At 59.3% G+C, this 15124-nt stretch overlaps 1 protein-coding gene across 1 annotated transcript; it reads right to left on the bottom strand.

Moving 5' to 3' along the window:
- Positions 1-368: 368 nt before the first annotated feature.
- Positions 369-13210, bottom strand: WNT6 (Wnt family member 6). Its single transcript, XM_034061624.1, is given in 6 exon segments — positions 369-1065; positions 1351-1652; positions 4445-4665; positions 12863-13029; positions 13032-13078; positions 13081-13210. Coding segments are annotated over 6 exon segments (1329 nt in total). The 3' UTR covers positions 369-603.
- Between the last annotated feature and the right edge of the window lie 1914 nt (positions 13211-15124).

Genomic DNA, 15124 nt, shown 5'->3' with positions numbered 1-15124 from the left:
CTTGAGCAAACATCACAAACATCCCAGATTGGCTGGTGGCTTGACACAGAGTGGCATCCCCAAGAGATGGTGGCCATGAATGATGGGAGGAGAGCACCCACCAGCCTGGGGGCTGCAGAGCAGGGCAGAAGAGCGCTCACCCTCATCCACACTCATGTCTTGGCTCTGCAACCATGGAGAAAAGCAGGAAGTGGATACAAAATGATCTGGGCTCTGCCACAGGTCCCAGCATGGCCAGTATGAACAGGAGACTGGAGGCAGTCTCGCTGACCTGCACTCACAGCCAGAGCAGGACAGCTCTCCGCCTGTCCCATCCTGTTTCAGGGGTCAGCGCTTCCCAGCCCTCCCCAGGAAGCGCCCTGCCACAGTGGCTTTAAATAGCTTTATTAGTGGAAGCTCTGTGCCTGCAGCCCCCATCACGGGGGCTTTGGGGGTGCCAGGCAGCTTCACACTGTCCCCCAGAGAAGCCGGTATTCCCCAGGGCGCAGAGCTGGGCTCATCCCCATTGTCCCTGCCACCAGCACAGCCTGTCTCTGTCCAAGGGGGACTGCAATGTGAGCCTGGAGGTGGCCCCCCAGATTGTCCTTGCCTGACCTCAGGCCATCAGACACAGAGGCTGAGCTCCTGACGGACGGAGCACTTGCGGCACTGCACCACGCAGCACCAGTGGAAGCGGCAAAGGCAGTTCTCCTCCAGCACGACGGTCTCATCCCGGTGCCCTCTCCCGCAGCACAGTAGATCGCACCCACTGGTGTCCATGGCTGTGCTGTTGCAGATGCGGCCCCGGGTGCCCAGCGAGCCCGTCTTACGGTTAGCAGAGCAGAAATCTGGCGAGTCAGCCGAGTAAATGAGGTCCTGTTTGTCAGGAGGCTTGATGTTGTCACCCACAGGGATGAGGGTTTTCCCGTCGTTGCCTCCCATCACTTTGAAAGCCCCATTGAAGCGCTCAAGCAGGCGGTCCCCCACCTCACGGAAATGGGGCATCTTCCGCCAGCAGGTCCGCAGGGTGCAGGAGCCTGACAGCCCGTGGCATTTGCACTCTGTCCTCATGTAGCTCCGCACCGCCTGGGGAAGAGACAGTGATGCTCAGCCCTCGGTCCCCCAACCTCCCTGCCCAGTACCACCAGCCAAAACCCTGCCTCTTGGTGCTGCCCTAGCCCAGGGGAGGGTCTGGGGAGGCACAAGACATTTCCAAAGCACCTGAAAAAGGCTTCTGAAAGGTATTTGGTCCATATTTCACCTAAAGTTGGTGCAGGTATGTGGCTTGGGGAAGATAAAGGTGGAAGGTTGAGCTGGGTAGGGGCACAGGAGGTGATGCTTGTGAAGAGGCAGGGAGTGAGGGGACCTTACCAAGCGTCCGGCTTCATTGTTGTGCAGGTCAATAAGAGCCCGGATGTCATTTTTGCCCTTCTTGCTCTTGGCATCCATGAACTGCTGGGATTTCTCATAGCCGAACTGCACATCATCCCCGCAGCCCCCCCACTCCCAGGCTGTGCCCTCGATGCCCGGACCTGCCGTGGGTGAGGGGGGAGCCCGGCTCCGCGTCAGCTCGCAGCCGCACTGCAGCAATTCGCCCATGCTGCAGGCCTGTGTGATGGCATGGCTCACCCCTGCTGCCGTGATGGCATACACAAAGGCTGTCTCACGGATATCTGCAGGAGAACAGACAGGGCTGGGATGTGGGGTCAGCTCTGGCAAAGACTCTGCAAACAAAGCATCCCCCCAGCAACATCCTGTGGGGGCTCAGACCTCCCCTTTTCCCCCTTGGTCTGTGTCCTTTGCTGCTCCTGGATGATGTACCCATCCTGGAGTGGGCTACCTGGTGCTGTCTCCTGTAAGCAGATATGCAGAATTTGGGCCATGGCCAGGCCCTGCCAGTGTACCTCCCCCCAGCTGCCAGGCCTTAGGGCAACAAATTTCCTGCCTCCCCTTGAAAGGAGGGGTGATGCTCCATAGGAAAGAAGGAATCTGGGAGAGCAAGAGGGATCTTGAGTGACTAGGTGGTCTCCACAACTTCCTAATGCTGCCCTGCAATGGTTCTCCAAGCACTAAAAATCCCATCCCCAGGTGCAAGCTGGCACCTGGAGAGAAGTACTGTGAGGGACACTGCAGGTGCCGTTCACCCCTCTGTAAGATGACAGCAATAAAGCTGTGCTGCCCACTCTCCCTCCATACCCGCTTTGCCATGGGGCGCTGCCTGCCCCCCTTCCCTGCACCGGCACAGCCTCCACCCTGCAGGATTATTTATTATTAGTATTTGCTCCTGTCTCTCTCTGCTCCGGGACACGAATTCCAAGCATCCTTCCCCTGCCCGGACCTGCCGCTCACAGCCGCAGCCAGCGGGGGATTCTGGCAGCAGGGGTGCGGCGCCCTGCTCTGGGGGCTACCCTGCTCCCCCCGCCCCGTGCCAGGCAAACCCCTGCCCACCCGAATGCCAGGGCAGGGCTGGCCCGGGGGTGGGGTGACACGCAGGGGTTGCTTGGAGAATGGAGCAGCGGGGAAGGTGAGGTTTTAGGGGTGCCCCATCCCTACATGTCCAGAACTCTGTCTTTGGAGGGTCTGTGGGAAAAGGAGCTCTGTGAGTAGCTCCTCGACAAGCTGATTCCCACTGGTGTTGGTAGGACCTGGGCACACCGGTACCTTTCCAGCAGTGTCACCCTGGTGACAGCCCTGGCCCTCCTGCCCCCCCCAAGCCACACGACCACCCGCCTGCTGCCGCCTGGGGCTGGCAGAGGCTTGGCAGGCAGCCCAGGGCTGGCAGAGGTCCCCGTGCCACCCTGCCAGCCGCGGCCCGGGGGGATGCCGCTCCTCTGACAGCTCCTCCAGACACGTGGCTGCCCCCACGCCGGCCTGCCCTGGCATGCTGTGCCTGGCACTGGCCGCAGGGAGGGAAGGCAGATGGCTGTGACTGCATCAGGGAGGCCATGGCAGGGAACCGGGGCTCACTGCAGCATCCTTGGAAAGAAGAGGCTGTTGAATGAGAGATGGGAACACCAAAAGGGCTGGGATACAGTCCCTGCAGGATTACAAAGAGGCTGGTGCTTGCTGGCACCTTTCAGTGCAGGGCAAGCTCTCTGCTCCTGGCACTCACAATGCCCTCTGAGGACCTCCATGACCCTAACTGGGTTGTCCCTTGTCCCCAGAGTGCTAGGGGCTCCCAAACTTGCCTCTGTTGCCAGGACATTACCCATTTCCACCACTGCAGCAGCAAGGCTGGACTAAGCAGACCATGGTGGCTCCTTCAGCATCCCCTGGCTCTGGGTACCCAATGGCTCATCAACAGTATGGTCTGGCTCTGGCAGCCTGGCACAACCCCACTTCCAGCCTGGTGCCCTGCCTGGCAGAGGTCTTGCTTGTCTCACTGCCAGGTTGGTGTGAAAATAAGTGACTCCAGAGGCTGTGTGGTCCCCATATGCCCTGGCTCTGTGCCCCTCAACTGAACGCACCTCCCTACATTGGGGGGAACCCACACATGCACATCAGCTTTTTAAATGAGCCTGGGTCGGTGTCTCCCTTGGGGGCCCAGCTCTGCCCCTCACTGGTATTCTCAACCAGGGTGTTCTGCCCTTGCCAAACCCCCAGGGAGGCCACCCTGTCCCCCTGCAAGGCTCAGGAGCACACCCAAGATGCACCAGCAGATGTGGTGACCAAGGACATTGGGGCTTGCCCCAGCATCATCATCTATCCCAGCACAGGGACCAAGATGGGAACAGAGGCAGTACTCAGCTCACCACCTGCTAAGTGGCCCTACCAACCCAAGCTGCTTCAAGTTCACACCCCACTTACCTATCCACCTCCCAGCCTCTGTTCCTAGGGAGCCTGGCAGTGCTTTCCCATCCCTTACAAACTCACAGATACCCCTTTGCTTTGCCCCTGCTCTGGCCTTGATGCAGCTGGGCTGGGCTTGGACCACTGTATCAGCCTGGCTGGGATTTGCTCATCCCTCCTTACCACCCTATCCCTCAGGGTGACACCAGGGTGCCTACCCAGGGACACAGAAACAGGGGCAAGCACTCCTCTGCACCCTCCCAGGCCAGGAGGAGTGATGTGCAGGGCACCCATGGGGCAAGGAGCAGCTCCCTGCTACTGTGCACTGCCTCCTACTTGGGCCCCTTCCCCCAGTACATCCCGGGGTCCCAGGGGGAGCAGTAAATCACTGCCAGACGAGGGTGCATTCTTGGGCTTTGTGAAGCCCCGCACTGTCTGGGAGCATCGGTAATTGCTTCATTACAACACGGGGAGACATGTCCCGGCAGTAAAACCTCAGCGTGACTACACCGGGGAGCACTGAGCAACCCCCTGCACACACACACACACACACACAGAGCACACACACTCACAGGCCTGCATGCCCAGACTCTGCTCCAGGAGTCCCAGGGAGGCACGCGACCGGGTAGCTGGAGGCTTTTTTGGAGATGGGAGGCAGAGGAAGCGCTTGCCTTACCCTGCTGCAGGATCTTGCCGAAGTACTTGCTGTGGCTGGTGCAGTTCCAGCGGCGGAAGCGGAATTGGTATTGGCACTCCCGGACGCCCAGCTTGGTGCCCTTGGCCACCTCCTGCACTATCTCTGGCTCCAGCTGGCACAGCTCCGCCTGCTTCCCCGCCAGCCGCTTCGTCTTGCGGCAGATGCTGTTGGGGTCCATGACCAGGGGGCTCCCCACTGCCCTGCAGGAGGGGACAGCGAGCAGAACAAAACCAGCACCGAAGCCTGGAGAGACCAGGGTGGGGTTGGGGCATGGCCAGACCTGTTCCCAGGGATGGAGCAGGGCCGTCGGGCAGAGCTGGCTCAGTGCTGAGCCTGGGTGACAAGGGAACAAGGAGAGGTATGCAGGGAGGGCAGGACAAAAGGTAAGAGTGGCACCTGTGTGCCAGCACCCAGGGGACTCCTTGCCTTGCCCAGTCAGCCTGGGAATGGGGGAGATCCCCAACTCTGGCACTGCCTGGAGGAGGATGCTGCACATGCCACTCCAAATCCCAAAGCCCTTGGGGACATCTCTGAGGTGATGTGATGGTGTCCACAGTGGGGAATGACAGACATGTTGTGCTGCTCAGCACCTGCTCTTTGAGTCTGGATCTGACCTGGCACAGCCCCAGCATCGCGATGTGACCAGTGTGTGGTGCAGCTGCAGCTCTCAGTCTGCCTCCCCCTCTCCAGAAGTGCTTGCTGCTTTACCCGGTGGGAGAAGAGCTGAGTGACCTTGCTGGTGATAAAGCCCCTTGGCTGCTGGCCAGGCTCCCATGCTCCTGCTACCCAGGCACTGGCCCCAGGAGAAGGGAGCAGTGGGCAGGCACGCAAGGGAGGGATGCAGGTGGCATCACCAGCCCTGCCAACGCCAGCGCAGGAGGGCAGCTCTCCACTGGGCCTATGTCAGAGGCAGCTCTTTCTCCCCAGCACAGCTGGAGAAAGACGCCTGGCTCTTGGGGCTGGGAGGCAAAGCCTGAGCACAATGCCAGGCTTGCCAGCATGCCCCTGGCTGCAGAAACTCCTGCTCTTTCCCCACACATTTTGCCTGGAGTGCCCTCCACAGCACGACTTGTGCAGCTGTGCATCCCACCGGCACCATGCCCCATACTGGAGTGGGCAATGCTCCAGCTCCGCCATGGGCAATGACAGAGCCGCAGTGGGAAAAGGGCAGGCACACCCTGCTAGCAGCCTCCTGCCCACACTGCCTGTCCTGTGGCATGGAGATTGCATGGCCATAGGCTGCCAGAATTTAGCACACCCCAAACACCACCCCACTCAGCTCCCACTTGCCTGCAGCACTGCTCCTGTGGGCTCAGAGCTTGTCGTGCTCTATAACAAAATTTTCCTGTCTGTGGATGCCCACAGCATCCACTTAGCATCTCTTGTGCTTTGGGGTGCCCAAGGACTACAAAGCTACATTCCCTTGGATCCCCTGGGGAGCAGCGCCCTTGCAGCCTGTGCTGCTGGCTGCCTCACTCACTTGGGAGCACCAGCTGTGGCTGCAGCTTCCAAACCCAGACCTTTATAGTCTGGCCAAGCCCCAGGGGCTCGAAAATCACAAGCTGAATCTCAGTGTTTAACTGTGTTCTGGGTTTCCTTTTTGCTCTCCACAGCTGCAGGGCTGCAGGACTTCACTTGCCACTTTGCCCCCAGTGCAAACCCTTTCTGAGCCCCTTGTTTGAAGCTCAAGGTCTTGCCAGGGCCCCCCCTGCACCACATCAGGCTCCCATGCTGCCTGCGTCTCCTGCCCATCAAACTGCAGCTGGGTTTGGGAAGGATGTGCCCTCTCACACAGCCTGGAAAAGGAGTCTTTATACTTTGTCTGGAGGTTTAAAGCGTTAAACAGCTCAACCTAGAGGCAGAGGCTGGAAAGGTGACCTCCAGCAGGGAAACTGAGGCAAGCCCACGCTGCTGCTGAGGAGAATGCATCTCCCTTTGCTTCCCACAGTTCAGTTTCCCTTTGTTGCATGACGCACGGGAACCTCAGCAAAGGGCTGGGGCAGTGTCATGAGTCTGTGATGGAATGGCACAGGCTCCCCATTGCTGGGGAAACTGAGGCCCACGTGGGAAAGCCACCAACAAGCCTGCCCAGTCCTGTCACAAGATGACCACATGGGGATGGATTCAAGGCTCAAGGCTGCGCTTTAAGCTCTCCCTCCTTGGGAACCATGGGCTCCCGACATCCCCAGTGAGATGGCAGAGGTTTGTCCTCCTGCTTCGGTGTGGTGGGGAGAAAAGGCAGCCTGGATGGGACTTTCATTAAGAGACTCCTCTTTGTACTCGTATAAAACGATGCGCCAGCCCCCGGGGCCATCAGATCAAATGCTGAACTGCGGCTCACCCCGGCCCGCCGCATCAGGCCGGGAAGAAGAGCTCAGCCCCGCGGGGCTGGGGGGCGGAGGGGGGTCTGCACCCGTGTCCCGTCGGCAGGGAGGCCAGCGGGAGCTCCCGGCCGTGCTGACGAGGCGTGGGGTGGGCTGCCTAAGTCCGGAGCGATGTTAATTTCCGCTGGGCTCTGCGTTCTGGCACGGGGAGGCTGCCAGGAGCCCAAAAGCTGTTTTGCTTTGGAGGGGATGGGGGAGAGATGGGGGGAGACAAGGGCAAGAAAAATGCTGCCAAACTGCTACCGCTTTGGCAAGGGCTCCAGCACAGGGCCCAGATCTGCCTGAGCTTGTCCTGCTCCAAGGCCTCCCGCATCTACAATTAAGGTGCCCCACCTCTGCCGCCGGGCACTCCTCCCCCTGCCCTGGTGAGGGAACCGGGTCGCCAGCCCTGCTCCCCCCAGCCTGCCCAGGGCACCCTGGTACCCGATGCCTCCCACCTGGCACCCCCTGTCAGGAGTCTGTGCCTCGGCAGCATCCCTCCTGCTGCCCCTGGCACCCCTCTCCTGATGCCCCAGGCAGTTGCCACCTTGCCCCAAAAAGACCCAGGATAATGAGCCCCACTTTCTGACTTTCTGATTCACAGCACCCCTGTGTAAGGGAAACAACCCCCATTGCTGAAAGGGGAAACTGAGAGCAGCACAGAAGAGGTGATACAACCTGCACCCAACCTGCTACTGTCATCCCTTCGGCTGCCACAGATGCAGCCTGGGACCAGTCCAGGTGACGCACGGAAAATAGAGTCACTGTTGTTTCTGATGCAACACGTGTTGTGGATGCTGTCATCAGTGCAACAGAGCCAGGGGCTCCCAGTTGTTGTCATCACCAGCTTTTCCAGCTCACCTCACTGTTATGGAGCCTCAGTGTGTCCCAGTGTGGTTCCCAGCCAAAATTATAGGCCAAGGAACCTGTCACAAGTTCCCATCTCCCCTTTGGACATGGGGCTGGTGTGAAGCAGGGCTTCTCCTGGCCCGTGCCAACAGAATGTGATCAAGGAGAGCCAGTGGGGTCCTGGTTTGCAGAAAGCTGGTGGAAAGGGGCTGGCAGAGCCATGTGACGAGGAAGAGGATGACCAGACTTCATGAACAGCACCCACATCTTGGGTGGAAAAATGTCTCCTATGGTCCTGATGGCCCTGAAACCCTGAGGAAGAGTGACAGTTGTGCCATGCCAGCTCCATGAGGCACCCATTGCTAACTGCTGCCTGGCTATTTCTGTGTGGCAAGGGGATCCTGCTGTGGGGTAGCAAGGGTCCCCTTGGTTGGCTTGCCTTGCATCCCGGTTTTCATCCCAGCCCCTGAATGCTTTCAGGAAGGGGATGCAGGACGCCAGCATACCCATCTCACTGCCCAGAGCCCATAGGCACTTCTCCACCTGCTTTGGAGAAGCAAGAGCCATGGGATGCCAACCCTGGAGAGCTGAGCTCTATCCCTGAGGTGACAGGTCACCCCACATCCCACTCAGTGGTGTGTCACTCAGTGACAGCCCTGCAAGGAAATCAGACCTGGCAGGAGCTGGTCCCTTTCCAAGCTGTGCAAACAGGGTGAGGGGACACACACATGGATTTCACCCATCCAGCTTTCCCTTCATCCTGCACAGGCGCACGACAGGTACCCAGCCCCTCACCCAGGGCGATGTGTGGGTGCTGCCACTAACCCAGGCAGGCGGATGTGGAAAGAGGAGCAGGAGGCACACGGGGGGAGCTGGGGTGTGAGTAAACAGCAAGTCACTGCGCTGGGGGGCATGGCCAGGGCTGAGCTGCTGAGCAGTACTGGGGACACCAAGGAAAGGGGAATGCCATGGGACAGGGAGAGCAGGGGGACCCTCTTCCCTGCCCTCCTCCTCACACTTCCTTGGTAAAGATAGCATGCAAACAGCTGGGAAGCTGCCCAAAGGAAAGAAACTTTAGCGTGGCACGGCATCAATCCATGGACCTGCCTGCTGCAAGGTCACGCCAAGGCCAGGTGCCCGCAGGCAGGAACTGCCCAAGCTTGTGCTGTGGGTACCAGGGGGATGGAGGAAGCACACATCCACAGAGATGGCAGTCCCAAAGCCATGTCTAAGCCCTGGAGGTCCAAGAAAGGGGTCCACCCACCCGAGGTCACTGCATCTTGCCCCTGGGAGCTAACAAAGGCAAAAAGGCTGGGCTAACATGCCCAAATGTGGGTACCACACATGGTGGCAGGATCCTGCAAATCCTGAGCCAATATTGGGGTGTTCCCAGTGCTTCCCAGCACACTACTGCATGATGGGGATTTTAAGGGGATCAAGCCTCTGACACAAAGCTCAGACACAAAGCTCTGGGCACATGCAAGACGGGGCTGGGTACCATGGATGTCACAGTGGAGAGCTGAGGTTGCCAGGAGCAGGAACAAGGGATGGCACAGGGGAAAGCTCAGCTGTCTTTGGCAGAGACACAGATAGCCCAATTCCAGGGCCAGTGCCACCTCAAAGAGTGCAAGGAAATGTTTTTCCTTTGAAGAACCCAGTCAGTCAGCAGCTGCCCTAGAAGGAGCACAGGGAGATGGTGCCAGGCAGGGGTTCCCATGCTGGGAGGTGCTTTGCTGCCTGCAAGGCACTGCTCCAGGGGTGAGGGTATGCCCGGGATGACTGGGAAGACCAGTCTGCTGGGCACCATGGGGGACCGTGGGCTGTGGGTTGTTGGGTGTTGGTCAGCAAGCCCAGGGGGTGAATCATGATCCTCACCCCAAGGCCCTACAACTCTGCACAGTGTGAATGCTGCTTGGGGTAGCAGAGGGGAAGGGGAGGTCACCCACATGAAACCCTCTTGTAGGTATGTGGCTTTTGGGGGGTGCAGGGCTGGGACCTCCTTGAGCAAGGATGCAGCCATGAGTGCTGATGCATGAGTCCTCCCTGAGCTCTTCTGATGGAGCCCCGTGGAAACCTGCAGATGCACTGCACTTGTGCATGCAAGAGAAGAGGATGCAGGGCAGGGGTCTATCTCTCATACCCACAGGTGAAGTGGAGCACATCTCACCTGGGATGACCTTCCCCTTCACTCTCTCTTCCACCTCCCAGATTCTCGTGGTCGTGCCCACAAAGAGCTGATGGCCAATGCAGCATTGGGAAGGCTCAGATTTGCCTGTTCCATCCCCACAGTCCCTCCCTGTGAGCACAGCCCAACCACAAACTGTCTCACATGAAATCCTGCCCTCAACCTGCCTGGGGCTCCTGAGACACCAGGTTTGCCTGTCCCATATCCCTGCCCCAGGCAGTCTCTGCCTGTCCTGCTCTGGGGGGAACCACTCTTGCACAAGGAGCCAGGTGAGAACTATGAAAAGATGAGGGTAGGAGGAAGAAAGGTTTTGCAGGGCTGGTGGGAGCAAGGCAAGCCCATACCCTGCAGCCTGGCACTAACCAAGGGACCGGCAGCACTTGAATGACAGTGACCACAGCTTGCTCCCCTCTGCCATGGAAAGATCCATGTGTCTGCCCATCCTGCTGTCCCTCTGCTGCTTCTTAGGCACAGGGGTATAGGACAAGGATGATTGTATCTTCAGTGAGTCCTTTGGAGGCATCCTACCACAGTGAGGATGCTTCTTCTCTGGCTACAATGTACCAGCATGTCACTGCTCATACATCACACCCAAACCTTCCTCTGTACATTCAACCATCTGCCAGGATCCCAACAGGCGCAGTTACCAACCAAGGGTGGCCAAGCCAGACTGTGTGCCTGGGCTGGGGACCATGCCCTCTGGGACCCAGCCACTCCATGCCACTCTCACAGATGAGTTTGTCAACAGCATGGGGAAGAAATGCCTCAGACAGCCCCTGCATTCCCCCTTACTGCACAAACAACGCAGCTTGGGGTGGGATGGGGGGAGGTAAAGACCTTCCTTTCCTGCCCAGGGGAACGTGCTCCTTGGCTAAGCACCCATGAGTGTCTAGATATGCACACGTGAAGGAATGCCACTGAAGTCCCTGAGTCGGTGACAGGGAGAGCAAGGAACAGCTTTACCAATGCCACCAAGCCTGTGGCTTCCAGGAATCATGGCACAACACAGAGCAGTACCCCTGAACCCCTCCTCACCAGAAGCAGATACTACAGATATCAGTTCTACCCAGACCTGGAAGAGGGGATGGGTACCGGGAGCAGGCGTGTGGGAAGATGCGTGTCTGGAGCTGGCGCAAAGGGCCAGGCAGCACCAGGACCTCTCTCCCCCGCATGGGAAGAGCTCCCTGGAAATGTGGGATGATCTCAGCCGGGGGCCAGAGAACCCAGTCTCTGGGGGAAGCAGCTCGTGAATCAGCCACTGCTCCAGTCCCCTGTCCGCGCCTGTTTGGTGGTGCTGGTGGCCTCATCCGCACAACACCTCCTCCTGGCACGCTGGCTCCGGGCTCCAGAGTGAAGCAGAGTGCGTGCTGGTGCTGCCCCTGCGGCTGCTCTGCCGCACGGTGCTGCTGGGTTAGGGTGCTTCAATTAAAGGCTCCTTTGCTTCTTTTTGTTTTGTTTTGCTTTGTTTTGTTTTGGTTTGTTTTTTTTAAGAAGAAAAAATCCCCTTTGACCCCTTGCCCTCCTCTGCCAAATCCTGCTGATCTCCCCAAGCCGGCGCTGCCAGCTCATGCACGGCATGGTCACAGCACCAGCAGCACCCAGGCTCGGCAGCAAAATACTGCTCTAAGCAGCTGGGGCACAGGGCAGAGGAACACCAGCAGTCTGCCCTTCCTGGTGCCATCTGCCTGCCCTCTAAACTGAAGGGAAAGTGAGTTCCTGCTTCACCCCTGCCCATTCCAGCCATGGGCAAGATAGCACCTATGTCCCTGGAGCTGGACTGTGGGGCATGAGCTTAGGGGTGAGAGCTCACTGGCTGGGTATTGGTGGGGATGGGACAGAGAAAGCAGGGAGACTTGAAGGGACAGTATGTCAGTATTTCTGCCGTGTGTGCAGAGCAGCAGTCCAAAAGCTAGACAAGGAAAAGCAGCTGTTCTTGGGCAGCAGGAGGAACTGTGTCAATGCATGGCACAGGTGGGGAGCAGGGAGTACCCCACAGGCACCCTGTGCCTGCCAGGGCTTAATATACCTGGCTCTCTCCTCCTCTAGTGAAAAAAAAAAGGTAAACCCCCCTTAGACCCACGTTAACACCTTCCCTGGCAATAAACACAGCACTTGGGCTCCATTACCAAGCTCACCTGGTGTGCATCTGACTGTAACAGCACAGTTTATACGCACTGAGTCCTCCCCCTTCTCTCTGCGCTCCTGGAGCCAGGGCTAGTGAAGGGGATGGAGCTGTGGAATAAATCACTTGCGGGCAGGCAGGGGACCGGGAGGGGAAAAGCTTATGGAGAGCTTTATTTTAGGGGTCAAAAGAGTGTGACAATGTGGAGACGAATAGCCTCAGATAATGAATGATAGCCCGGACGGCACGCCGGGGAGCTGGAATCTAAGCACTTAAAACCGGATAAAGACAGGCTGGGTGAAATTCTTAATAGATTTAAATAGTTCATGTTTCGACAGATACCTGTGCTTTCCAAGGCTGGGTCCCAGCTCTGTGCTTGTAATGAATCCCCCACCCCCTCCGGTATCCTGCAAGGCACCGTCTGCCTTTGATGAAGGCACCATTATAAACATGGGTTTTGTCCCCACCGTGTCCAGGCCACCACTCAGGAGGTGACACCGTAGGGACCCTCGGGCTTTTAATTAAAGTTGACTTATTGGAGGGGTCTGGAGGCCCCTATCCCCACTTCCCCACCCCTCAGGCATACAACCCTCCGAGGCTGCTGGCTTGGGGTGCGGGGAGGCAGCTCTCTCCACATGTCCTGGGTATCCCGTACCCCTAGGGGTTCCCCCGGCCTGCTGTCCATGACACACTCGTGTGTCCAAACCCCGACAGCATGGGGGTCCCCCCGATCTGGATCCTCCTGGCCAGAGAGCATCAGTCCCCACTAGAGGGGTGCCCTGGGTGTAGGGCACTCTGTTGTCCCCAAGCTGGGGCGAGGGTATCACCCCTAGAGACAGAGGGACCCTCTTGCACCCACCAAACGATGTCCTACTCACCACCAGAGTCCGATGATGTTGGCGGGGCAGAGAAGGATGAAGAAGAGCCCCAGCTGGGTCCGGGAGGAAGGCAGCATCCTGCCAGGGCTGAGGAGAGCACCGAGCCCCCTCCGCGCCCCCCGCGGGGAGCCGGGCAGCCGGGCTCGCCGCCGCCCCGAGGGTCCGGCTGGGGCCCCGGCAGGTGGGTGCCCGCTGCCTCCCTCTGCCGGGCCGGCCGGCCGGGCGGGCACCGCGGCCGGCGGGGCTGGGCTGGGCTTGGCTGGGCTGGGCAGGCACCTCCGGGCTGCTGGAGTGCGGCGCGGAGGCTGCTCCGGCGAAGGAGGAGGAGGGACGGGGCTGCGAAAGCATCTGCCTCCGACAGGGAAACCGGAGCCCGGGGGGACGGACAGGGCGGGCCGGGCGGGGGGACTCCTGGGTGCCAAGCTCAGCTCCCGGCGCGCAGCCACGACCGTGGCGTGGGCACGGCAGCGGCCACGGGCACCCTCCGGCACTGGGACGGTGGTCGCAGCCTGTCCGGCCCCGCTTCCAGCCACGGTGCTTGCACGTGCACCCCTTTTAGCAGTGTCTGTTCAGCATAGACCTATCCCCGGCAGCCCCGAGGACCTGCCACCGACCTGCCTGGCACAGCCCCGCCTGGCACAGCCCGGCTCAGTCCTGCAGCCTGTGCAGGACCCTGCCTGGCACAGCCCTGACTGGCTCCACTCTGGGTCCTGGTGAGACACTGCTAAATCCAACCCGGCCTCGAAGTGCCACCTGGCACCTGCCCATTGCTCTCCTGCATGACCCTTACAACATTGTTATGGACTTGCCAAAACCTGGCATCCCTGCCTTCCCTCCCAGCACATCCCTGATCCTGTATTGGGTCTGCCTGGCAGAAGCCTGGCTCCACAGTTCTGCCTGCCCTCGAACCAGTCTGTCCTGCCTGGGGACGGTAAAGGAGTGACTCCCACCTCCAAGCAGCTCCCAGAACTTGGCTACAGCTCCTCTGGGGAAACATCCCTGGAGCAGCAGGACATGAAGATGAACAGTGGGAAAATACCCCAGGAGCAAAGAGACCTAGAGGAGAGCGCAGTGAGGGCCTGCTTGTTTATGGTGATCTCATCTCAGGTGGAGCAGGGACCCAGGAGGGGGACAGCCCCCAGCACCAGACCACAGCAGGCAGCAGGAGCTGCCTGGGAGGTAGCAGCGGGTCACACCAGGCCTGGGAGCCTGGGGACAGGAGGAGACAGTGCCCATAGGCTGTCACCCCAATTTTCTCTCCCTCCCAGGCAGCCTCAGGAATGGTTTCTCAGGACTCACCCCAGGGCCCTGGGTCTTTGCTTCCTCTTGCACCATCTGTGACTCACAGCAGAGCTTGGAGATGCAGCTCCCAGCCTTGCAGCATCCAGGCCACAGATCACCCTGGAGGGTCCTGAACCACCTCTGCACCCAGATCTGCTGAGCATCCAGTCAGCCCACTAGTTTACCCCAAGAGAAATGGGGTATCTGCCACCAGCAATGGGCAAAACATAGCACCCTCACAGCTGCTGAGCTCACCCCTCTCTCCAGCAGTGATTTGGACTCTGCCTCCCTTTCTGGGAGGGTACCACCCCCCATCTCCAGCCCCTGGCTTGCCCTTCACTGATCCCCTTGCCCCATAACCAGTGGCTTTTCCCCTTCTCCCAGGCACATTCACTCCTCACCAGCAGTATTCAGTGGTGAATGACTCAGGTTGTATCTGCGGCTTGGCACGATCCTCCTCTCCCTCCTGGGCACAGGAGGTAAGACACTCAGACCACCTTTGGAGATTTCCCACCTGCTCCGTCCGTGCCCTCCCACACAGGGACTGGGCTCCCAGTCTGCACCCTTGGCATGGGTGAGACTGGATAGAGATAGACTGCAGGACAGGATTGAGCTGTCCTGGCTGCAGCACAGGGACACAGGTACCTTCCGTGACCTGCACACTGAATCTGTGCTGCTGCCTTGTGTCTTTTTCTTTCACACACCAGCCTCCATTCTACCTGCACTACAGGAACCCCATCACCTCGGGTCAAGGGGGGAAGTCAGCAACAGGCAGCTCTTGGGGATGGACATCCCTGCCAAGGCTGGGGACAGGCTGACACCGTGCCCAGCACCCTGTGAGCAGAGCTCCACAACAGCTCTCTGCAATACAGTTCATCTGCCGGCGTGTTGAATGTGCCTGTTGTCCCCCCGCCCTGCGCACCCGGCCCCCTCGCAAAGGCAGCGCAGGGCAGGTGAGAAGCCTTTATCTGATTTCCTAAG

Source organism: Melopsittacus undulatus, chromosome 4, assembly GCF_012275295.1.
Source record: "Melopsittacus undulatus isolate bMelUnd1 chromosome 4, bMelUnd1.mat.Z, whole genome shotgun sequence".
Lineage (NCBI taxonomy): Eukaryota > Metazoa > Chordata > Aves > Psittaciformes > Psittaculidae > Melopsittacus > Melopsittacus undulatus.
The sequence above is the reverse complement of the archived record's forward strand: the minus strand, read 5'-3'. Positions and strand labels throughout refer to the sequence as shown.